Raw genomic sequence first — 24,976 nt, forward strand, 5'->3', positions numbered from 1 at the left:
GAAGATATTTGAGGTGCTTTGGGAGTAGAGAAATTATTATACATAAAATATGTAGCTAGTATTATTAGAACAGACTTTGATTAATTCTGCAACTGGCAACATTACCCCTGCCTGAAAATGAAATCCATTTGCTATCCGCGTGGAAGTAATTGTGTTAATATCAAAGCTAGTTTTAAAATGAAATGGAGAAGGCTCTACTCTGTGTCTCCCGTGCGAGGAACCAGGGAAGTGAGATGAAGGGCCGGAGTGATAATTCCTTGCTAACACTGGGAATTATCCTTTCCTCCACAAAAAGGCTTCGACGGGGTTATTCGTGGTATGTTTAAGGTACGCCCAAACAACCTCTTGTCTCAGTCTCACCTTTGATTTGCGTGTTGCCGATGGGCAGAGGCTCACAGCGGGATTTGTACTGCATTGCACAGCACCCAGCACAGCCCTGTTCTCAGGGGCAGGTTCATCAGCCCAATAACTGTCAGCAGCAAGGATACATACCCAGGCCAGAAATATCTCTCCGGCTAATTACCCTGATAGTCTACAGGAGTGATTTTGAAAAGCACTTGGATAAGATGGAACAGACAGTTTTCCTTAATTAAGGACTGTTTGGGCTTCAGGTGCTATAAAGATCCCAGATGGCCCCATACCCATCACCTTGGGCTGCACCTGGGGTCTGGATCTCCCCCTTTATTTCTCACGCTAAAAGTTTTCCCCCCTGCAGCCTGTTCGCTGGAGCGCACAGATTCTCTCCTCCTCCTAAGCAGGAGGTGGGCAGGTCTAAGTATATTAAATATACAAACATACTGTGCTCTCTCCCTGCTCCACCAAGGGCTGGCGTGGGCATCGGGGGCCCATCAGCAGGAAAATCAGCAGAGGCTGTCGGAAGGGCTGGGGGAAGGGTGAAAACAGCGGCGGCAGCAACAAATAAACGGAGCAGCTAAACCCCCCCCTCCGTAGGAAAGAGGAGAGAGCAGGAGAGCCCGGGGAGGCTGTTTCAGGTCTCTTCACAGGAGCTTTCTGCAGCCCTTCCACATCTCTTGCAAGTGTATGTGCGTCCGTGTCCCAGGGAAGAGCATCCTTCTAGGAGGGAGAGCTGGGAATCAGAAGAGAAAACGCAAAACCAAACCACCAGCTATTATCCCTTCCCAAAAGGCAGGTGAGAGGGAGAGAAAGAAAGGAATTTAAGGGAATGAAGCTGGAGGATCCAGAGACTCAGAGAGGAAAAGTTGTCCTGACGGGAGACTCTGCGTGCTAGAGCCTGAGCTCTGCTCCACGATGGGATTTCTCGTGTCTAAAGGAAACCTCCTTTTCCTGCTGTGTGCCAGCGTCTTCCCCGGTAAGTTTGAGAAGCTTTTCTACCCCTGCTCCGCTCCTTAGCTCTTTTCTCCCTTATCCCTCTCAAAGGCATGCTGCGAATTCCCGTCCCTGTCAACAAGGAATTTCCCCCGACTGCTGCATCCTCCTGCCCCATCGTTACGGGTCCCCTAAACACAAACACAAACACACACACACACACCCACCCCTCTGCTTTGCTTTTATTTTCTGTGATGGGGAAAGGGTTAAAGCCGCGCTGGGAAAGGGGACAGGAGGGACGATACAGGCAGGGGTTCACCATCCTCCTCCCAGCCTGGGTTTTTCTTCCCTGGGTAAAGTGTGTTAATGTGTCTCCGGGCTACAGCTCCGGCTGGGGAGAGCACAGGCAGCGCTCGGCTAATGCTTCCCTTTGTATAATCCAGGGCAGCTACAGAGTAAGTAGGAGCCATATTCCGTGAGGGATGCGGGGAGAGCCCCCGGCTCCTTCTCCCCACCGCCCGCGGCGGAGGATGCGGCTGCGTGCAGCCGGCATGGGAGCGCAGCTCCCCTGGCAGCCCCCCGAAGGAGGGTGGCTTTAATTTTTTTATTTTTTTTTTCCATAACCAACAAGCACCTTCGATAGTTCCCGTAGTGTATGTGCAGAGTCAGGGCTGCTCCTTGTAGCCTCGAACTTTTGAAGTCGTTATTGAGGAAAACTGTTCTCTTGTTACCCAGTTTGTGCTCTTCCCCCCCATCCTCTTTCTCACCCACCATTTTTTGTGAGAGACTTTTTTTTTTTTTTTTTTTTTTTTTGTGTGTGTGTGATGTGTTTTGTGCCAGTTTTTATGTGTAAATCTGATCCAAAATCCCTAACAGGAGGCTACTTTTTCCTTCTTGCCTTGCCCTTCTAGCATCCCTCTTTCCTGCTCGCAGACTTTAGGGCTAGAATCTTGCTGCAAAGTGGCCACAAAAATAAGTCCAGATTCAGGTGGGAATGGCCCGTCTAGAGTTTTTCAGATGGTCTTAGTGATGCCTTCACTTTCTGCAGACCAATCCTGCTCTGCAACGGAAACCCTCCATTGGGAATTGGCTGTGGTGGGTGAACAGAAAGAGAAATACCTGGCAATGCCTGGGGGTAGCAGAGAGGCAAGTCACCAGGGTGGCATCACCCTCCTATGTGTCCCTACTTGCCCATCGCTGGGTTTAGCCTGGGGATCCCCCCAGAAGGCGGCTCCAGCGATGCCGGTGCTTGGAGCTACGCGTGTTTCACCCCACTGTGCCCCATGCCTTCCCCACAGCCTTCGGCCACGTGGAAACCCGAGCCCACGCGGAGGAGCGTCTCCTGAAGAAACTCTTCTCTGGTTATAACAAGTGGTCCCGCCCCGTCGCCAACATTTCTGATGTGGTCCTCGTCCGCTTCGGCTTGTCCATTGCCCAGCTCATCGATGTTGTAAGTGCAACCCAATAGTGCAATGAGCAGCCAAGATTGACCGGGTCAGGGCTCAGGGAGAGGCTCCTGGTGGATGTGGGCTTTACAGACTGGTCCAGGGTCAGCTTGGGAAGCCTCTGCTCTCAGCAGAGAAGAGTTATCATGCAGAGAGCTCTGCTGGAATGAGGGATGACTCCTGTGAGTAGCTGGTCATCAAAGCGGATCCTTTATTCTTCGTTTACTATAGGCAAAATTTTAAATTCCTTAACAAAACTGGTGGGACCGGCCACAGCAAAGCAGTGGAGCAACAGGCGTAAATGCCAGAGAGTCTTGGCTAAGGCAAAAAATAAATAGCTGATTTGGAATTTGAGCCATAATTACTAACACTAATTTACACAAACTAATAGGAACGGTGGTTTATGTATCTCTGGAAGACCGCTTGCCTGAAGAGCTTTCTGCAAACGAAAGTTTTGAGGGTTTTTAGCTAATCTGGCAGATATTAACAAGAAAATTGTCTCTGAACGTTTGCTCAAATAGCAGTTGCACATGTGTAAACGGCATGCGCTGCGTACAAAAAGGAGTGGTTGGCGCTCCGCACTGATGCCCGCTGAAATGGTGTTTAAAGGATTACTCTACTGCAGTGTGTTGGGGTCAAGTGTTGAATCCGAAGGAGATCCCTGCAGGGCTGCAGAAGTTAAGCACACACAGAGGCTTTCTAGCTTGTACAGACCTTGCTCCTACACGCTTCTCCCTCCTGTCCCTGTTTGCACACGTCATGTCCTGGGACAGTGTATTTGTGTAGACGCACAACTCTTGACCAAGTATCGGCCTTGTTTCTGGAGGCTTTCAGTCACTTTTTATTGTATTCCTGTGGCAGAGTACAAGGGGTGATAATGGAAAGTGTCATGCAGCTTAAAGATGTTACTGGTGTGGGACAACTGTAGCAGATGACTCTCCACAACATTTTATATTTTGAGTTTTGGGATGCAGAGGAACCGGAGCCGAGGTGGTGCGGGTGGCGGGCAAGCAAAGACGTTGGGTGCTGGAGAGCTGCATCTCCTTTTGCCCAAGCCATCAGCTTCCAGCTTTGGAGCATGGAAATGGTCTTCCGTTCCTCTCCTCTCCCTTACGTCAGCCTGAGGGATCCAGGGCTGTTTGCAGTTGCTAATGTTGAAGTTGTACAGTTCTCATCTGAATAATTGATAAGACTAAAGATGAGACATTAGTGACTGTGGAGGCATGAGAGAGACTTTCCATTATGCAGCTGCTGAATTGTGGGAGAGGGGGAATCGATACACCTGCTTCACAGTGCTTTTCTCAGTTTACTTAAGGAGAATTAATCTTCTTAAAATCATGTCAGTAGTTAGAAGTGCAACTAGCAAGCAGTTCTGTGTCGGGGCAGTGGGCACTGCTGGAGGAGAGCTCTCATCCCCTCCTGCCCCGGTCCCCGTGGCTGGGGACTGATGACACCCCCTCCCACCACTGCAGCACTTCAGCTGTCTCTCCCCCTTCCCGACAGTGACACTGTTTTGGTGCAAACCCTGCTGCAGTTGTTAGATCCAACATTCGGCTCCCAACGACAAGAAGTCTGAAAGAGAAATCAGAGCCGCATTCAAACCCCAGCTCCTGCTGACAAAAGCTGGGTGAGGGGGGAACAAAAAAAAAAAAAATCAATGTGGAACCTGACATCCCTATGTGTCCTTACCTTACCCCGGCGTACTGAGGGTTTTCTGAGCTCAGAAAAAAGTGGCAAGGGATGAAGCATGTGTCTAGGAGCAGCCACTGAGAAACCCTTTGGGATTCCTAAGCCCATGTCTCTGCAGGACCCCCTGTGCTGGGTTCACCTTGGGAAAAGAGGCCAGGCAGTGCAACGCCACTGTCAGCTGCAGCATCACCTGCTGTCCCCGTGCAGAAGTCAGCTGGCCGTGCTGGTGGAGGAGGCAGGCAGCCATTAGCACATGGCAAACCCCCCCTGTGAGGACAAACCATAGGACTAGAGTCACGTTTCGCTTGGGTCAGGAGGATGGCAGAGCCCTTGGGAGTAGTGATGGGCAGGAGTTCCCACCAAGGGTCTGCACCCAGACAGGGAGGAAAATTCCGGTAAAGGGTAGTGCCTGTGAGACTGGGATCCCCAGTGCAGGTTCTGTGGTGGAGACTCCCAGATGCTTGAATTGCAAAATGGAAGAGAAGCAGATGCTCAAGGATTGGTCTAGTCCAGGGCATGCAGCCTCCTCCAGTGCCACTCCTCATCTCCCATCGGCACCCAAGGAAGTGGCTGGATTTTTTCCATTTCTTTGCTGCTCATCTGAATGGTTTTTGTATTCCTCCTTCCTCTGTGTGCTTCTGGTCCCTAACACCAGGTGCGGGGACCAGGTGCCACAACAGCAGTGAGGAGGCCCAGCAAGGGGGAGTCACAGCCCCCCACCTGAATCTCTTGGCTTTTCCATGTTCAGAATTAATCTCGAATTGCCACAGCTTAATGAAGAGCAGTTTGCCTCCAAACGGGCCCTGCCAATCATGCTAGTTTTGATGCTGACCAAAGAGAGAGAGAAAAGGAACGAACACACAAATAAGCTCTGAGCTGCCGTGTGACACTAGACCAGCACTAGGCTCTGCCCCACATGATTCATCTTAGTTGTTTGCATATAGATTATAACAAGCATGCAAGGCAAGCAACAAGCAGTAATTAATTCTACTGCAGTGTTGCCAGCATTATATGTGCCTTACATTATTTAAAAGTCTGTGTGTGTATATATTTCTGCCTTTCCATACTACTTAGAGTTGGGGAAAAACTCTACCAGTTGACAGCATGGGTATACCCCAGCTGTCCAAGGGTTATGTGTCAGCAGAGTGGCTTGGCTTTATTCATAAAATCCAATCCACAGTGCTCTTAAGTTCATGTATTTGGTAGAAGAAGAAACACTGCTGAGTTTCATGTTTCCAGAGCTCTGTTCGTGGCTGTTTCACACTAGAAGTACTAAACACGACTTGAAGTTGAGCACTGTAACGCACATACACATGTGTGAGTAAGGACATATATATCTCTCCATCGCTCCCTTTCCTTCAGTGCTCAGCTCAAAGCCAAGCTGTGGAGCTCTTTCCTCTGCCTGGGCCCATCATCCTAGGCTGAATCAATCAGCACCGGGGAAAATCCCAATAAATTCAAGTCCGTCTGCTCACAAGATTGCTTAGGTGCAGGCTCAGCTGTTCAGTGCTCTCAGGCAGCTGTGCCCTGTCCCATGTTAAATGATGGAAACATCTGCTTTTTATTTCGAAGATGGAACTTACATTTGTCGCAGAGGTGATTTATCATTACGGAAATCAAGTACAACTAAGAGAAATTAAATTCCTTGGGCTGCTTCATCTGCTTTTGTAACCATTATCCGCTCTTGCCTTTCAGGATGAGAAAAATCAAATGATGACCACGAACGTGTGGGTGAAGCAGGTGGGTGCGCCAAAATACGTGTTTTTCCATGTTCCTTTTCAATTTTGTGATCTGAACCCTCCCAGCTTTGTAACCACCTTGGTTTTGGCAGGAGTGGCACGACTATAAGCTACGCTGGGACCCCCAGGAGTATGAAAATGTCACATCCATCCGAATCCCCTCGGAGCTCATCTGGAGGCCGGATATCGTCCTCTACAACAAGTGAGTCTGAGCATTGTGGCCAGGGGCCAAACCCATCCTTACAGATTTTTCTCTGCCCATACTGTTAAGGTGCTTCTTGCAATTATTCCTCCTTGGTTTGTTCTCTGTGGTTGAATTCTATTTAAATTCTCATAATATCAGTCCTAGACGTGTCTTAAATGACATGACTAACATTCATCACCGGGGCTTTGTTCTCCTAACAATCCTTTCTCTGAACAGCAAGTTTTGTTGGGGGATGTCAGGTGTAGTTTTCTCTTCACATGTCAGATGATACACAATTGAACTGGATTTGAGCTTTCAGTCCTCTTCAAATTCATTTCACCAAGGCGCTCTCACCTAATTCATCACCATCAACTGGAGAAGCCAGTTACTAAGGAAAATATGCTGAGACATGTCAGACTTGTGTGTCTACAAATACAGGTTTTTGGGTCAGCTCAATACAGTTCTCGAATTATTCTTTAATAGTTATTTGTCCCTGATGTCTTAAAATCTGTTCCTTGTATGGACACTTCTTAGAGAGTGGGTGGTTGTTTTTCTTCTTTCCTTTGGAGCCTGTTGATATTCTTAGAAAGACTGTCCAAGTGCCAAGACTGTTTTCTCCTTGGCTTATCGTAGCAGAGCTCACAGTCTCCTAGGATGTAGGGTATCCCAGTCTCCCTCCCCAGCACAGGCTCCAGAGAAAACACTTACTGCAAGCATCAAACAAAACCATCTTTGTGTGTGGCTAACACTCGGAGAAAACACAGCGGAAGCCAGGCTCATTTTTAATAAACACTTGCCTGGTTCTAGTTTGATATGATTATGCTTTTGTTATGAGAAAACGGCTGAAGGGGAAATCTGTCCAGAGGATTGTGAGCTTTGGAGACTATGCAAATTGTTATCGTTCCCATTAGCCCGTCTCCGATCCTCAGTGGTGTGGCGCGATTGCAAACCTCTCGGAAATCACTGCACCCTCACATAGCGCCTTTTGGAGATTAGACCAAAGGCTGGGACTAATTCCAAGGCACTTGAACCCTCCAGTCCCACAGGGACACTCTGTGAGCATGAATATTATATTACAAGTGCCTCCCGTTTCAGACAAGAAAGGTGTTCACAACTTCTTCTGGAAAAAAATGGGTGTCCTTGTCCTTCTCATTGCTTAATTAATGACAATGGTAAGGATTAGTATTTTTGGAGCTTCTGGTGGTTGTTTTGGTGGACCGTAGTGCCGAAGGAAATAGTGCTGCACAAACCTCCGTTGTCTATGGGATCTTTGTGCTTCAAACCATCCATTTGCTGGAGCTACTGGTACACAAGAGCCTGATGTGTCATCTCTGCACCTGCTCCCTTGGCTCACCGCGGTTGAAGAGCATGGTCTATGCCAGGAGGGCCCTGGCACTAGGGAAGGAGGCCTCGGCATCCTCTTGTGCTCTAAACATTTTAAGACTTGAGGATGAAAGCAGCCCCCAGACCTCTGAGCGGGGTAGCCTTTGGCTTCTGCCCCTCTGCCCTGCTCTCCTAGTCCCTTGCCGCTGTCACTTGAGAACTAGAGGGACTCCAGGGCCAGCTGCCTACCTGCTGGCCACAGCAGCTAGTCCGGAATGTCCTCCCCCTTCTCTGGGGTGCGAGTCCTTCAGCCTTGCCCGCCAGATTGCTTGGCCCAGTCTGGCTTGCAGGGAGGTGTGGCAGGTAGCCAGTCTAACTGCCTGGTCACCTGCTACCATTGCAAGGAGGTCTAGTGCCCCAGCTACCTAAATCCAAACTACTTCTCTCCCTTTATCCGTACCTCCCATTAATAATCATTAATTCCTCTGTTGGTTATCTTAAGTCTATCATGCATTTTTAATTGATTCCTTTATGTATGAATTAAACATGGGTGCAGGCGCCAACCCTTAGCCAGTCAGTAATGGTTTTACATTAATTCTATACCTCTTTAGAGCTACATTTGCCCATAGTCTTTCACACAGCCTTACATAAATGGTTTTCTTCTCTCTTCCACCTAACTTCCTGTCAGACACGTCTGAAGCCACAGTCAGTATCTCGGTTGCGCTGCTCTAACAACTGGGTTTTAGGGGTTGCAGGGCAAAAGCGATGCGTGCAAGGCAGAATCCGTGGTGTGACAGGACACCAAGATGAGGCTTTTCTGCATGGCAGCTCCCCAACTGCATAACCAGTGTTTTTCCTTGTGGGCATCTCGGCTCGAAATGTTTCAGAACGAAAGGCTTTGCAAAAGGCAGTGACTAGTCATGGGTGATGCTAACAAGGACTCCCTCTCTCATATTTTACATATTATATAATATATGTATTGTTTAGAGGGAATTTAAATAGATGCACATAATTTTGAGTCCCTAAGAGCAAGAGAATGTGTGCGGAGACCTTGGTGGAAGAGAGAGTGAGTGGCCACACTGGCCTTTGGCACTGTTCAGGCTTTTTACTGTGAGCTATTTATCGCTTATCGCATGCTCTGACAGAAGTATTGTATTTCTGTTTGGGGTGGTATCCTCTGGAAAAGAGAATTCCTGGGCAGGAGATCACACAAATGCCTCTTCCGTTTTCACCTTGGTGTGTATATATGGAAATAGTGAAATTTAAATTGTTCTGAGATTTACATCTTTAAGGAAACCTAACCCCTTGTTGTGAGGTTATTCTCATATCTAAGCTCATTATTGTCAAAAACTTCCATTTATCCACTCTAGAGGCCCAAATTAAATCAGTAAATTCAGCTGGTTTGGCCTAGAGAGTATATGTAGTTGTCAACATTCATAAGGAATGTAAAACCGAATTAATATCCTACAGGGAAATTAATATGCTGTTGAATTTTCAGGCTTGATGAGAGAAGTTCCAAGACTCTGTAAATAGTTTCTACTAGAAGTGACAAAGCATATGTATAACAGAGGAATATGAGTTAATAGGGAAGCGACAAAGCCTCTTCCTCTGCCAAGAAGGCCAGCTGTTCCTTATCTGAGGCTGTAAAGGCTCTTCAGACACCACCAAATCATTTATAAATGAATTATCCTCTGCTTTGACTTATTTTTTTCCATTCATGAATGGACTTTACACACATTTTAGTTTTCCTTTGTAAATTTAAAAAAAAAAAAAAAAAAAGCTTTTTTGTCTAAACAGAGAATAAGCTCTTGAGGCTGCATTTCAATTTTTTTTTTTTTGCTTCTCCACTACTGTGTTGAGCCATTTGGACCCCATCCAACATTGAAACTCCAGAGGAGAAAATCCTGAAACTGCAGATTTACAGCCAGGTGCTCCAGCTGTTAAAGGCTGCCCAGAGGAATGCAAGACCATGTCCCTGAGCCTAATGATGGGCAGGGCACTTGAAATGTGAGCTTCACTGGCTGCTTTTCAACTGGATATTCATGATAACACCATAGCATTTGCCTTCTCTAGCCTGATGATTGTAAAACCTTGGAAGAAGCTACTTGGGAACATTCAGACTTCAAAATTTTCTGTTTTGTCAATATTTTCCGGTGTTAGCTGTTCCAAAAAAGTAATCTCTGCCTCAGCCTCCACCCTCACAAAAAAACCCCAAAAAAACACACACACAAAAAAAACCCAAAACAAAAAAACAAAACACAAAAAAAAGACTAAATGACTAGATCATACACTAAGAGAATTTGGGCACAAATTTCTGTAATTAGGAGTAGGAACTATCTTGAGGACTTAACCCAGTGGTAATATGGACACAAAGGATGACTGGGCTGGGTTAGATCATCTGGCAGGCAGCTTTTGAAAATCATGAGGAAGCAATGAGTTCGTTTGAACTGTACTATGATGCTTGAAACCAGTGACACTTAGAGTAACACCGGTTTCCTGACTCATCCCAAAGATGTTTGGAGGAGAAATATCAAAAGATGCCCTGGTCTAACCTTTAAAATATCGGAAACGTTCTTGACATTTTTCTTTGTGTGTATGTGTGTACTTGCAGAGTCTTCTCATTTTGCACCAGGTTGTACTTATGATAGGCCCATAATAGCTTACTTCACACTTAAGCTTTCCTGATTCTTCTGGGAGTTTAATGTTTCTGGAGAGGAATGAGATCTCCAGATGCCTCTGAGGTTTGCTGCCAAGCTCTACCCAGTAATACAGGAATTGATAGAAAGAAATCTGTAAGAGGGATCTGTCTCATGGACTGGTGCTGTGTTAGCATCCAAGGACTTCCCCTACCATTACGCTAAGGACAGAGCTAGAGTTTTGCCTCCAAAGTGCTGAGGAGGGTGCTTAGCAAAGGGAAGAATTGAAGCAAAATGCACAAATTCAGCACTGTTAGAGCCTTCTGAGAAACTTGTGCGCATTTCACTGGTGTAGCACAGCTATTTCTGAGACAGGGGCTTATTTCCTGAGGAACAATCAAAATATCAGTTACCACTGAGTTCTAAACAGCTGAAGCAAGCAAAAGCTGGATGTGACCTGAAGAAGTACACCTCAGTGCACAGACACCTCCATCTGCGTACCCAAGGTGTTTTGTACTCAAGTTGCCAAGACTTTGGAGATCTTTAAAACTCAGCTGGTCAAGGTTCTGATCCTCTTGAGGCTGACCCTGCTTTGAGCAGGGACTTTGAATGGGATCGTCTCCAGAGGTCCCTTCCAACCCGTGAATTTGTGCTGCTAAAATGGTAACTACAAAACAATCGTTAAATAAAATATTCTCCGATTTGGTTTTGAAGAGTATTTTAATCTCAGCATTACGGAAGCATCTCTTTAATGTCTACCAGAAGGGTGCAGGGTACGTTTTTTTTAAAAAAAAAACATTCTTGAAACTCTAATTTGTTTTGGTTACTGCTGTTCAATGAAAAATGCTTTAAATGAGGACATTCTTGCTATATCCATATGTATATATAACTAATTTTCAGGCTTTTAAAGCTCTGTTTGGATATAAATTGTATCATCAGAAATGAAAATAAATGTGTGCCTCATTTACATGCATTCTGAAAACATTTAATTTTGTGAGATGATGTATCTTCCCAACTGCAGGGAAAATAGAAGCTGGTAAAAAAAAACCCAAAAACCAACATATCACCATCAGCCGAGCTTTTTAATGAAATATGGTTGATGACTGTCAGTAAAACAATGCCGGTCTTGAACCTTATAAACTTAGATTTTAGAAGATCAGCCTTTATTCTTGAAATGAGGAATCAAAAGCTGCAGAACGCAGCGGCGCTGTTTCTGTTGGCGAAGGAATAAGCAACTGTCTTTCCTCTTTATTGGTGTGCACTGTTGTATTTGATGTGAACATGTAGGAGCCCTAGTACTTTATTACTGACAGATTTTTAGAGCTGTCAGGTCAGAGTAATCAGGAGATCCTGATCTTAAATCTCAGGCTCTTGTTGTGATGTTCACCTTGCGCTTGCTCCTCTTCCCAAATCGTTTTTCGTGACAACTGTCACAATACAGTGATCTAGACTGAATGAGAAGAAAATGTGCGACTGCTATAAAGGAATGACTGCGGATTTTCTCCGTCCCACTCTATCAGATCTCCCACCTTCCTGTCTGAGGAAATATTCACGTTATGCAGCCAGGGCTGTCGGCATAACTTGGCCAGGAGAGGGTTTTCCCACAGCAAAGCTTTCCACAAGAAAACAGGGCTTCCCTGATCTAACTGCAGACTTCATCTGGGGTCAGTTGTCTCACCTTCATCCCCTGGAGAAGACCGGGGAAGGCCTTTGGAAGACCATCAACAGCCAAGTGACCTAGTTTGCTCCCTATTTGGTGTCGAGAGGAGCAGAATGAAAGCCTCACCCAGGACAAAAGCAACATCAGGGCACGAGTAGATTCCAATCTGGTAAGCATATGCTTGAAGGTCCAGTGTGGGGGTTAATCTTGGGGAAGGAGCCAAAAAATGTATGTATGCATGAAGGGTTAAGACACCTGCCAACATTACCTTTGCATGCTATAGTTGGCTTAGATGGAGTCTACGTACAACAGCACGGCTCATTTACCCTGCTTACGAATTGCTCAAATATCTCTACGCTGAACTGCAGTGAGAAGTTCAAACGCGCCCAGTAAAGTCAGGAATTGCTTCACAGCCCTGTTAGGTTGGTGAGGGCGAAGCGGGAGGATCCCGGGGTGGTTTGTGGCTGGTGAGAGTCATTAGCTGACTCAAAGGCAAGAAGTTCTGCTGCTGGTTTCACTCCTGCCGTGGCACTGCAGCTTGGAAGGCGGTACCCGCGTTACCTGTAACGATGTGTGAGCCTGATGAGGCTGCGTTTGTTAGGCGAACGGTTTAAAAAATATCTTCTTCATCAAAGAATCAGATCATTTATGGAAATACTTGATGCATGAGATCATCATCATCCCTCTGGTTACATCTCCGCTTGCAGAAGAGAGGTGTGTGGCTAGTGGTGCAGAGGCTGCAGAACTGCCAGACGAGACCTTTCTGGGAATGAAACACAATTACGTGAATTATTATTGTTTCTGGATTAATTTTCAGCAAGAATTTCAAGCTCTTTTCCAATGATTTTCAAAAGGAAATACACGCCCCTGTGTAGTTTACTCAGCCACTTACGCATTGCTCCAAATAAGAAGGGAAACACTAGTGGATGCCCGTTATCCCTTTTCTGTAACATGAGTCCAACCACATACTGTTCCATTAATGAATGATTTCATCGTGCCTCAGAGATCTCATTAAATCCAGAATTGGATTCCAAATTCCTATCGAGATGTATAAAGGAAACCAGCGAGTACAGCAAACACCGGACTGTTGCTTGCTGTGCATGTTTCGTGTCTCAATCTGGCTTTAGAGTGCAGGCAAAACCCAGGAGGAAAAAAGAAAAAAAGATTATTTTCATCCAGAGCAAGTGGTCCTGGAGTGTAAATTAGATTTGAGAATGAAGCGATAAGAAAGGAGTTGGTTGGGTGGCACAGTGTCATTGCTTGGTTTTATTTGTGTTGGATTAAGACACAACAGTTTGACCAGCTAGTCTGGATTTGTACACATCTGCTTTCCTGTCTTAAGACATTTTAAAGCTTTAGAAAAAGTCCAGAGGTTAAAAAGCACTGGGTCTTTTTGTGTTCGTTTTTCCAAAATCTGCCACAAAGAGCAAAGACAATATAATTTAAATTATAGAAACAAAGACGACTTTAGTAAAAAACTGGTTCTCCACCACGCAGGAATTCTGAGTTTCTTTTACCATTAATTCAAGCAACCTGGAAAACTGTCTCAAAAAACCAAAGATCTGGGCTGTGATCTTGGGAGTTGGGGGGATGTGCCATCTCTGTCTAGATACCGTAAGTTAGCCAAGACGCTTCCTGAGGGCCAGATCCTGCTGCTGTTTACCAAAACAAACCACACGACACCAGCCTTACCGGAGACCAGTGTGGTCAGGGACTGACGAGGATGCTTCATGGGGCAAGACGAAATAGCAGAAAGTTTGAGGGTTTTTTTCCCTTTTTCCTATGAATTTATGGATGGTCTCCTTAAAGAAATAAATTTAGGGAAGTTGCTCTACCTTCAGCACTGTGAGGGTCCCTGCCGGACGGTCCCTGTGCTGTTTATCTTGCTGCTGGTGAGGAAGAGGAGAGGTGTGTGTGTCCCCGTGCACCCCGTCGCTCTCCGGCTGCTGTCACGGCACGTTTGAGCACTGAAGCAGCGGAGCAGGGCCAGGGGACTTTGCCCATTGCTGGGAAAGTGGCTGCAGGCTGGATCGGCTCCAGCTGGAAGGGCTGGGCAGGATCAGAAAGCTTTCCATCTATAGCAGCCTGAATAATTCATCTCAAGTTTTTAGCAGAAGCTCTCCCTTCCCTGCTCTGCTTCCCCTTTGTTGAGCAGCGTGGCTGTTTGTGACGCAGCATCACCCAACAGGCTTCTCCCTCTGTATCCCTGAGCTCTGCAGTGGCTTCAGCCGGGTGTGTGAGATGGTCCCCAGTTCCCTCCCTGCTTTTTGAATGCTCTTTCCTTGATTCCTGTAGCTAGACTTGAGGGCATTGCTCTACAAAGTGATTGCACCTGCTTCATTTGGTTGAGATTTCAGGCATTTGCTCATGATTTTTTTTTTTTTTTTTTAAAAAAAAAAGCATCTCTATCCAAACCTCATCCGCATTTGAAGGCTATTTCAACCAGGGTGTTTGATCCAGGTCATGACCGTCCAAGAATACCAAAATCCTCTGTCTGCAAATAGAAATCGAGGGAGGGGAGAGGGTTTGAAGTTTCAGCCAGTCACTGCACAAAGAGGGCAGCGGATGTAGGGGCTTGGCTCATTTTTCAGGTAAAGGTGCAATTTTGTGATTCAAACACCCAGTCCCCATCACGACGATTATTCCAGCAAGGAGCTGTGTTGCTTGTGCAGCTCTGAAAGCTTCAGCTTTGCCTCTTTGTGTAAGCTAACAGGCTGCAGAGCCTGCGGACGCTGCCTGGAAGAAGGACTTTGCTGTAGAGAAAGGACCCGTGGCTCCAGACACGGAGTTGAAGTGTCACAGTCCACATACGCTCTTCACTGAGAGCAGGGAGGGAACAGCCCCTCTCGATGGCATAGCCAAGCAGGGCGTTAATCGCCTGCTGTGCTAATTGGATCTGTTAATGAGCTAATTTCTTGCTGTGGCCTCCACACACAGGGCCAAGAGTCAGGCCCAATGTTTAACGTGTAGTAGCGGAGCTGTGGCTGATGATGCTGAGGCAGGTGGAGGTCTCCAGGGCTGGGGATCCCATTCCCAGGGTTTCTCAGTCTCCCTCCTTTTCTCCAACGCCAAATCCCCAGTGCACTTGCCTCCTCTGTTGCCTTTTCGGATCTTCTTCATCCATATCCCAGTCCCCATGACGAGCTGGAAGCAGCCGCTGTCACGGGTGCACAGCACGGTGCTGGGAGGAATCAGTGCACTGATCAGCTGAGAAAAGCAGATCTAAACCAAAAAAAAAAAAAAAAAAAAAAAAAAAAAATGCTGTGTGTGGAATAGCTTTTACACTGGCTGGAAAATGGCTTTCTGATATAAAATCCTGGGTTGTTATCTATTTATCTTATACCAGCACGCAGACCCCAACTGAGAGTCCCTGTAAGAAGACACCACAAAAGGCAGCTCTCTCCCTGACTGGGAAATCAAGAGATTAACTTTCATTATTCCTATTAATAGGAAGTGCTTGCTGTTTTTCATGTAAGAGACTGAATGATTACCCAACACTCTTTCATTTATAGCAGCTGTCACAATTAATTCTGCAGAGCCCACACCCACACTACCTGATAGTGGTTTCTCCCACCTCTCTAAAGTAAACTCAGCCCTCTCCAGGGTGTTAATGGGACACCTTTGTTGAAAACTTGTGTATATTCACCTCAAGGGCCTGACCTATGCAAAGTGAGGGCTGACATTTGCATGCAAATCTAGCTCTTGCATAAACCGACAGACTGTGAAACCCACTGGGTAGAGTGGCCAGATCCAGTGTTTGCGTATGATGTTCCTCTTGCACCTCTCCGGTGCCCCAAGTGCTTTTTTGGAAGCCAGGCACTAAATATCCCTTTTTTTATTATTATTTTTTTTAACAAAGTTGAGATATCCCAGAGAAGCCTTAGTCTTTTTTTATCTATCTCTCCCCAGTGCTGACGGTGACTTTGCAGTCACCCACCTGACCAAGGCCCACCTCTTCTATGATGGGAGAATTAAATGGATGCCACCTGCTATCTATAAAAGCTCCTGCAGCATCGATGTGACCTTCTTCCCCTTTGACCAGCAAAACTGCACCATGAAGTTTGGCTCCTGGACCTATGACAAAGCCAAGATAGACCTGGTGAGCATGCACAGTCATGTGGACCAGCTGGACTACTGGGAGAGCGGGGAATGGGTCATCATCAACGCTGTGGGCAATTACAACAGCAAGAAATATGAATGCTGCACAGAAATCTACCCGGATATAACTTACTCCTTCATTATCCGGAGGCTGCCACTGTTCTACACAATCAACCTGATCATCCCCTGCCTGCTAATCTCCTGCCTGACTGTCCTGGTCTTCTACCTGCCCTCTGAGTGTGGAGAGAAGATAACTTTGTGCATCTCCGTGCTGCTGTCCCTCACTGTGTTCCTGCTGCTCATCACGGAGATCATCCCCTCTACCTCCTTGGTCATCCCTCTGATTGGAGAGTATCTTCTCTTCACCATGATATTCGTTACCTTGTCTATTATCATCACTGTCTTTGTGCTCAACGTGCACCATCGTTCCCCACGCACCCACACGATGCCCGACTGGGTGAGGAGGATCTTCCTTGACATAGTCCCACGCCTCCTCTTCATGAAACGTCCCTCTGCAGTGAAAGACAATTGCAAGAAGCTCATTGAATCCATGCACAAAATAACCAATACACCAAGGCTTTGGTCCGAGCTCGATGCGGAACCCAACTTCACTACCTCATCTTCCCCCAGCCCCCAGAGTAATGATCCATCACCCACCTCTTCCTTCTGTGCCCACCTCGAGGAGCCGGCCAAGCCTCAGCCCGTCTGCAAGTCCCCTTCTGGGCAGTACTCTGTGTTGCACCCAGAGCCTGTACAGGTGACCTGCCCCTCTCCACAACCCTCGTGCCACCCCTTGAGTGACACCCAGACCACCTCCATCTTGAAAGGCAGATCGCTAAGTGTTCAGCAGATGTACAGCCCCCATAAGGCAGAGGAAGGGAATATCCGCTGTAGGTCCCGGAGTATCCAGTATTGCTACTTGCAGGAGGACTCTTCCCAGACCAATGGCCAATCCACTGGCTCTCCAGCATCCCAGCGGTGCCACCTAAATGAAGAGCAGCCGCAGAACAAGCCCTCTCAGTGCAAGTGTAAATGCAAAAGGAGCGAGGCAGCTGGCACACCAGCTCAAGGAAGCAAGAATCACAACGCCAAAGAGCAACATCTTGTGCTGATGTCCCCAGCCCTGAAGCTGGCAGTGGAAGGGGTTCACTACATCGCGGACCACCTGCGGGCAGAAGATGCGGATTTCTCAGTAAGTACACTAATTCAGTCTGCTCTCCTTGAGCCAGTCCAAAATTATCTGCCAAGGGAGCCCCACCAAACCTGGGGGCTGCACAGGGAGTGTGTTTGCTGAGGCAGGCTCGGCCATCCCTGATATTGTGACTTTTGTACACATCGGCCACTATAGGCACAGCTGGAGAGTTTGTCCTTTGGGGTCTTAGCAGGCATGTGGGCCAAGGGGGTGGCACCACCAGACCGTGCTCAGAGCTGCTCTAGAAAAATAGGATTCTCCAGCAGAAAATAGGAGTAAAATTGTTGTTAGGTAGGAAGGAAACAGCTAAGATTGTGGAAGATCCAAAAAAACCCCAGTCATCTGCTGGGAACGTAGCAGACGTTCTTTATGGAGAAGCCTCTGGCAGACGGGGAGTTCACACTCTGGTTTTTATTAGGCATTGACTCTGGCTACTGAGCCTGGGAAAGCAAATTCCCAAAATAGGTTGCGGGTGTGGGAAGAGCATAGTAGCGCGGGGACGCTGCAGGGTATGTTTAGCTCTGCGTGATGCAATGCCTCCTCAGTGGACTTCCACTGGAGCAGTTGGCTCTGGGCAGGAAGGTGGGTGGACAGGGAAATTTCACACTTCCTCTGAAGGGGTAAATACGGCTACAAATAGAGAAGGAAAGTAGAGCCTGAAAGAATTTCTTTTCATGGAGATGGTGATGCATGTACAAATGCCACATCCATTCACACCTCTTGGAGCTCTTCCCCGGCGATACTATGGGAACAGTGTGCCAGCTAATTATGGGCATAACGAAGGAAGCCACAAGATAACCTGAAGTTACTGTTCTTAACTAAAGAAAAGTCTTACCTGGCTTTTCACAGAGGGATCTGTCAGCAATGCTCACAGTCCGATTTTTCTCAAGATCTACAGTCACAGCCATAATACTTTCATGCAAGGCTTCCAGGGCATGAAGAGTGTCTTTGCATTTTTCACAGCACTGAGCACTTAGCAGCAGCAACAAAAGATGAAGTGCTACTGTCCATTTATACACTCTCCGGTACCATAGTTTGAGAGAACTCGGTTCTTTAATGTATTTCCCAACATCCCTTTGAGGGAGTAACTGTTTATTCCTCACGTTGAGGAGTGACGGCCAAAATACAGAGAAGAGGTGACCTCTTCAAGGTCACGGAACAAATCTGGAGCAGAGATGGGCCGTGAGTCCCCATCTTCATTAGTTGGCAGCCCAGCATTCTTTGCCAGGTTAAAGCACTTCACCAGCACGTTAGGACTGAGGGAATTAAGCTCTGCTCTCTTCTCCCAGCAATAATCACAAGCAAACCCGTGGCAGTCAGCTGATTTTAACTCACTTGTTTCCCCATGGTGCAAATGAAAGAATATTACACCAATAATACTTCCCATTTCAACCGATTCTTTTTCTGTTAAGCTTGTTGATATCATCAAGAACCGAGCCAATTAATACCTTGCGAGGGTTCTTTCCTTTTAATCCTTGATTGCGACTTTCTTTAAAATAAAAACAGTCTTCAGGCACCGTGAATTTTTCTACCTATATCTTCCACTATTTCGTTCTTTAAATGAAGCAGTTATCCCGAGGACAAAGCTATTTACAGCGTTAAACAGCAAAAGCAGAGGAAAATGAGCAGTTTTGAGGGCTCTGACCAGACCTCCTGCCTACCCAGCCTCTGAGCAAAGGCACCAGGAAAATTCTCAGCAATGAGCGGAGAGGGGTCACCCCCAGGCCTGCCCATGCACCAGACTATTTTATTTTTCTGCATCCATCTAATGTTAAGTGGGAAAGCACTTTTCTTCTCCTGGTGGAAATGACAAAGGAGAAGAAAACAGGATCTTCTGGAATTTAAATTTACTGCGAGGAGCAGAACTGAACTAATAAAGTGAGAATTTATTGGGGAAAAAAAAAACCAAAAACCAGTAGTCAGAAATTTGCTTTCATCTTAAAATCAAATTGTGGCATTTCTTCATGGAAGTCTTCAACAAATCTATCAGCGGGCAGCTCTGATGCAGCTGCAGCCCCTGAGACACAGCTTGCTGTCTCTTGGGTAATATTTTCAGAGACATGCACCTTTCCAGAATGAAAACAGAGCTGCTTTTGAAGTTCCTGTCTTTTTTTTTTTTTTTTTTTTCCTAAAACACCATTGCCACAGGGGCAGTGCTTCTAAATTAAAAGTAAATAGCTCATTTAATTAAGTGCTTCAGCAAAGAGAAAATGAGAAATGCAAGAGGCAGTTGTTTGTAACAAAAAGATATCTGCAAACAATACCCGCACAACGGTACACTGGGGGAAATGCAAGACCAAATTGTCCCAGCATACGATAGAAATGCCATTAGAAATTAATTACAGACTGAGAAGCAAAACAAGTTGCATGTCACACAGGAGCCAAAATAACCAGACACCAACAGCACCATCTGGAAAGCTGTGTTGTCCTCATGCGTGTGTGCATCTCCAGGCTAATCTAATAAGGAGACTTTGAAGACAGCTTAAAAAAAAAAAATAAAAATGGGGAGAGAATGTAGCTGAGAGGGAGGAAACACGGGATAATCTCGCTGGTTTATTTTTAACAAAGTGCAATAAAACGCCCCAGGACTGCTCTAATCTGTGTCGCAGGCTCTGGATCCTGAGGCTCGGGAATGATAAAGGCACCTCCAGCCTCTGCGGGGTCCTAGGGCAGGATGCTCTGCTCCACCCTGCAAGGCGCTGGGCCAGGGAAGAGCTGCAGATTCCTGCACTTTTTGGGGAACTTGGGGGTGGGGGACTCATCTGGTTCCTGACCCTGATCCTTTCCCCAAAATAGTTTTGAGTGAGCTTCTTAAAAACTAATCAAAATACAGTTGGGGTGGCAGATGTTGACAGCCGCATAGATGTTGTCAGAGAGGCCTCTCTGGATCGTGCTCCACGTGAGGTGCTGAACCACGGGGAAATGCCACAGAAAAAAGACCCAAAAAATTCAGATCGTTTTCTTTTCTTCCTTCTCTTTTCTTTTTACTCTCTCTCCATAATTTCCCATTTCACCCTTCCGTGCTTTCGGTCTGAAGCTTGATATCGATTTTGCAAACACCTGATGCACTCCCAGCCATCATTTTCAAGATGGGCTGGGTATTTATGCCTCCACCATTACATTCGAAAGCAAATCTCTGTTGAACTTCTCAGGTTGTTCCTATTCTCCCATTTTTCCTCTTCTCAAAGAGAAACTCATCTGGTTTCTTCATGTGATCTAGCTACTTTTACTAGCATGAATACTCAGAAAAGTTTACTTTGCCTGAACTATTTACTCAATCCAGCTTTCCAGTTGGACACTGGCTGGTAAATTTCAGATTTTCGTCACACGTCGGTTGCGTCATGAAACACCAATCCCATAAACACAATCATCCAGAGCTTGCTTAGCTGCCCTTCCCATGAGGAATTTTAAGCATCAGAGACTCACTCCAACTCTCAGCAAGTGACGGGTGGATCCAAAACCAAGTGCAGCAAAGGGGAGTTACCCGCTGAGACCTAATCTTTGGGATGAGAGGATTCCTTTAGATTTCAAGGGTCACTACTTCTTTTACTCACCCTATTTACAGTTGGATGTGCTAAGGGCTGGACAATAATAAATCAACATGGTTTCCCCCGACAAGCTTTAGGATGAACATCTGTTTACCTCTGCCTATTGAATAGTAAAGACCTGCTTAACTTGGTTCTGTTTTTAAAGGGATTAAAATTATCCATTGCATGAAAATATTTAACCGATTCTTACACTTTAAAAAAAATGTTCAGGTATTCCTGAAATTTAAGGTGCTTTGTTCAGAGAACAAATGATGGGAAAATACGATCTGCTCTCCAGCGTGTTGCCTCATTTCCCAATTTACAAAGCTGCTTTCGAAGCCAAGGGGCCAGAACAATACCAGATGTTTTAAAGGCCTAACCAAGCAGTCCACATGGCAAATAGTAAGAGGTGTAGTTAAAGAGCTCACTTGGCTGCGTTACTTCAGCTAAACCTTGTCTGCCGTGAGGCTCAGCGTGATGACAGGTACTTCACAAATACATTGGAAGGTTCATGATCAGTTTGTGAAGGGTTCGCCATGCCAAAAATGAGGTAAATGCACGTACCTTACCTGCAAGGAATAATTCTCCTAGCTCAATAAAATGTCACAACATTGGGCACGGAAGCCGGGATTGGATATTCTCTCCTGACACATCATGATTTCGCTGTACCATCCACAAGGTGTAAGATAAAATTTAGTGGTGCATCCATGACTGGTGAAGAGAGAGAAGACTCAAGGTGAGTTTACAGAGTCACTGTGTTGTGCTCACAGCTTGTTTGTTTGGTGCTTAACAGATCATAATTATTTTAGGACCTGAAGATGCCACTATACCTGTGAAAACATCATCTGCTCCAAATGGCTATTTCTATGGACTGCTTCCTTTACCAAAACGAATTTTCAGCATAATCAGCAAATCCTTAAAAAAAAAAAATAATAATAATCCAGCCAAGTCTCCTACAAATTGTGTTCTAGCTCACACCTACTGTTCTTGGCTACTCCCTCATTATTATCTCAGTTTAAAACAAACCTAGGATCTGTGGATGACAAGGCCTGTGCCATTAGTGTTACATGACCATTGTGCTGTGCTTTTCACTCATGCTACGGCCCAGAGTACAAGGCAGCTTTGGGCATGGCGAAACCACTGTTTGCTCAGGGTCACAGTAACGCAGCCCCAGCAAAATGCAGCCTTGGCTTTGCTGTCTCCTCCTCACACCACGCTCCTGACTACCTGCAGCCACGGCCGCTGAAGAGGTTTGAGCTGGCTCCTGCTGAGCTGTTTTCCCTAAAGAGCACGGCAGCGTGCCAAATTTCAGCCCTCGGGTCTATTAATCACCAAGTGGTATATTGTAGGAGATTATAATGGGTACAGCCATATCAAATAAAACTTTGCCATCTGATCAGTCCTCTTCCTGGGAAAGAAATTAATAACAGCAATGTAATAAAAGAGGTTTTCATATGTATGTGGTTTCTTACTTAATGAAATAGCCATTTACAATTCTTGCCTGATGGTATTAATAAGTACTAGACCTCCCCAGAGAGGAATCGCTGGAAAATCCTCCCACAGCAAAACAAAAGGGGGGAAAAAAAAGCAGAGTGAGGAAGACCACTTCTATTTTCTGATTCATTTTCACTGCTTACTCACCCAAAGCTGTAAATCCCATTGCAGAAAGAGTTGGCTTTGTTCATCTGTAAGCAAATCTGCTCACGAGCATGGGGAAGGGAGTAATTTCTTCCCCCCCCCCCACCCCAGCTTGAATCGCTGCCTCATTTACACACCCAATTACAGCTGTTACTCATGGAAAATGGGATAGTGAGTGTGCAGATGAGCTTAATTATCCACGGGCGTATGTCACCCCTGGGGAGCAGTGAGCAGGGTTTGCAATTGCACATGCACACCCACACAGTCTGGGAACCAGAGAGTGATAGAACGAATCTTTGCCATCATATAGGACCACTAAATAATTCAAGCAAGACCTTCCCCTCCTATCTCTGGGCTTAAATGAAAGTATCTTGTTTTGGAATTAAAGCACTAGTAGTCTTCATAAGTTTTAGTCTCAAATAAACGTTACTAAAGGGCCTTTCATCTCTGTGTTCCCAGGTGAAGGAAGACTGGAAGTACGTTGCAATGGTCATTGACAGGATCTTCCTCTGGATGTTCATCATTGTGTGTTTGCTGGGAACTGTTGGTCTCTTCCTCCCACCATGGCTGGCAGGGATGATTTAAATATAGCCCCAGAAGGAAGAAATTATATCCCACTCTGTGGATTTTTGATAACCTGGAAGGAAAGGAGCAGAGAAATGGAGGCAGCCCTTTGAATAATTTACTGCGTGTCTGTGCTTGAGTTGCTCCAGAGCTCTCTGGGAATACTTTCCAAGGTCGCATCATTTTACCAAGCCATTTTCATCTCCTCCATCTAATTTAGGGGAAAAGTTCTTATTAAAGTCTGTACATAGCATGGTGGCATCCATTGGCATATACTCAGCAGTGTAAGAACACGAGCTTGTTCCCTAAAGCAGCGCATAAAGAGGCTTCGCATCTACAAACCAGCCCCCAGCAAATTAGTTCCACTTGTCTTCAGAGGTCTCACTGTGCCCTGACTAGTAATTTTTGCCCTGTCAAGCCAAAGTGGTTGAGGACTGTGTGTCCCTGTATGAGTAATTTTATAAATAAAGATCCAGGTTTGGGATACCTGTGCAGGATGTGGTCTGTGATCAGTTGGTAAAGACTGGAAGGGCTGAAAGAATTGCTTGAGGCAGCTCAGCCCCGTTGGGACCAAGAGTGATCATTAGTAGTCTTTATACTGACAGACTTCACTTTGGTCGATGCCCTTCAGAAGCCATGGGGACCGCAGCTGAGCAAGGATCATGCAAATGAAGGGAAGAATTGGGGTTAAAATTCAAACCGTGCTTCAGAGCATGCTTTCAAAGGAAATTTCCTGGATCCAACTTACGGCTCCTGTAAAATAACAGAGGGTCACTCTGAGCTGTAAAACCCTTGCTGTAGGTGGGGAAGGTACTGAGACATAGGGAAGGCACAACAGAAATCCAGGCCAGCTTTGGCGTGATAAGGAACTGTGCCATTACCTGGGGAAACCTGAACAGGACACACAGCCACACTTGGGAATTCAGAAAGGCGCTTTGCAGAAATCGCAGGTATTATGGTCTTAAATCTGACCAGTTGTTTCAGCAGCTGTGCTCTTCCCAGCTCTACTCAAGCTAAGCCAACCTTTCTGCACATCTTGTCCTTGCTTTGGGACCTGCAGCAAGAAGGCAGGGACAGGCACCACCTGCCAGAGGCAGGGGGGATGCTGCAGGGAGACACACAGCTGGGCCAGATGTGTGGGTGAAAGGCCAGAAGAGAGCAAGCGTGGGCTTTGTCTATCTTCTGTCTGTTCTCTGTATGAATTTGCAACAGCAGGAGAGTGACCACACTGGGACAGAGCGTGTCTGTCCACATCAGCATCCCCTCTGCTCGGCGCTCACACACCCGCCGTTCCCATCCTCATTGCTGGCTGCTGGGAACAGCCCAGCAGTGCCCAGCCCAGTGCCTCCCCGCTTACTTCAGAGGTCTCATAGGCAGAAGGGCTGATAAACATTTTACCACGGTGCGCAAGGAAAGGCAGACAGTCTAAAAATACAGACTTCCCCCAGGACCTGCCGTGACTGCAGGACTCGGAGCCCAGGCTGGCAGCTGAGGGGCTCTGAGCTTCACCCAGCATCTCCTCTGCACCCCACAGCTGGGTCTGGCCACTGTGAATTTTACTGCTAGGCAGGTCTGACTCGCCCAGCACTTTGGGGAATGCACACCAGGAGAGGCAGGCAGCTGCCTGGAGGCCAGCACAGGAGGTCCTGGTAGAAGGCAGAGCCTGGGGTGAGACCCCAGGTGAGATGTGTGGCGCCCCAACGCAGTAGCCTGGCACATGAGGCTTGCTCGTGCCCCATGGCTCAGAGGAGCAGCAGAGAGCTGTGCAGGCTTGTGATAGTAGTGCTGGAACTGAAACAATATGGTTTAAAGAGATTTCTTTGAAATACAAGTAACTGCACTCAGTCTGTAGAGTACAGGCTAAAAATCAATGCAGTGATCAGCCCATTTAGTCTCAGCTAAGAAGTTACCGCTGCTCTCCGTGGTCACAGGCGCAGCCAGATGTTTAAAATCTGTATGACTCACAAAAATGTGGAGTAGCTGTGGTTTGGGCC

At 46.5% G+C, this 24,976-nt stretch overlaps 1 protein-coding gene across 1 annotated transcript; it reads left to right on the plus strand.

Annotated features, from left to right (window-relative positions):
• The first annotated feature begins 786 nt into the window (after positions 1 to 786).
• On the plus strand, positions 787 to 23,468 carry CHRNA4 (cholinergic receptor nicotinic alpha 4 subunit). The gene is made up of 6 exons (XM_026862186.1): positions 787 to 1,330; positions 2,586 to 2,737; positions 6,117 to 6,161; positions 6,253 to 6,362; positions 15,873 to 17,253; positions 22,878 to 23,468. Exons 1-6 carry the CDS (start codon positions 1,270 to 1,272, stop codon positions 23,001 to 23,003), a joined length of 1,875 nt encoding a protein of 624 aa, XP_026717987.1. The 5' UTR covers positions 787 to 1,269; the 3' UTR covers positions 23,004 to 23,468.
• The last annotated feature ends 1,508 nt before the right edge of the window (positions 23,469 to 24,976 follow it).

This window comes from Athene cunicularia, assembly GCF_003259725.1.
Source record: "Athene cunicularia isolate RWA chromosome 20 unlocalized genomic scaffold, athCun1 chr20_part1, whole genome shotgun sequence".
In the NCBI taxonomy this organism is placed as follows: Eukaryota; Metazoa; Chordata; class Aves; order Strigiformes; family Strigidae; genus Athene; species Athene cunicularia.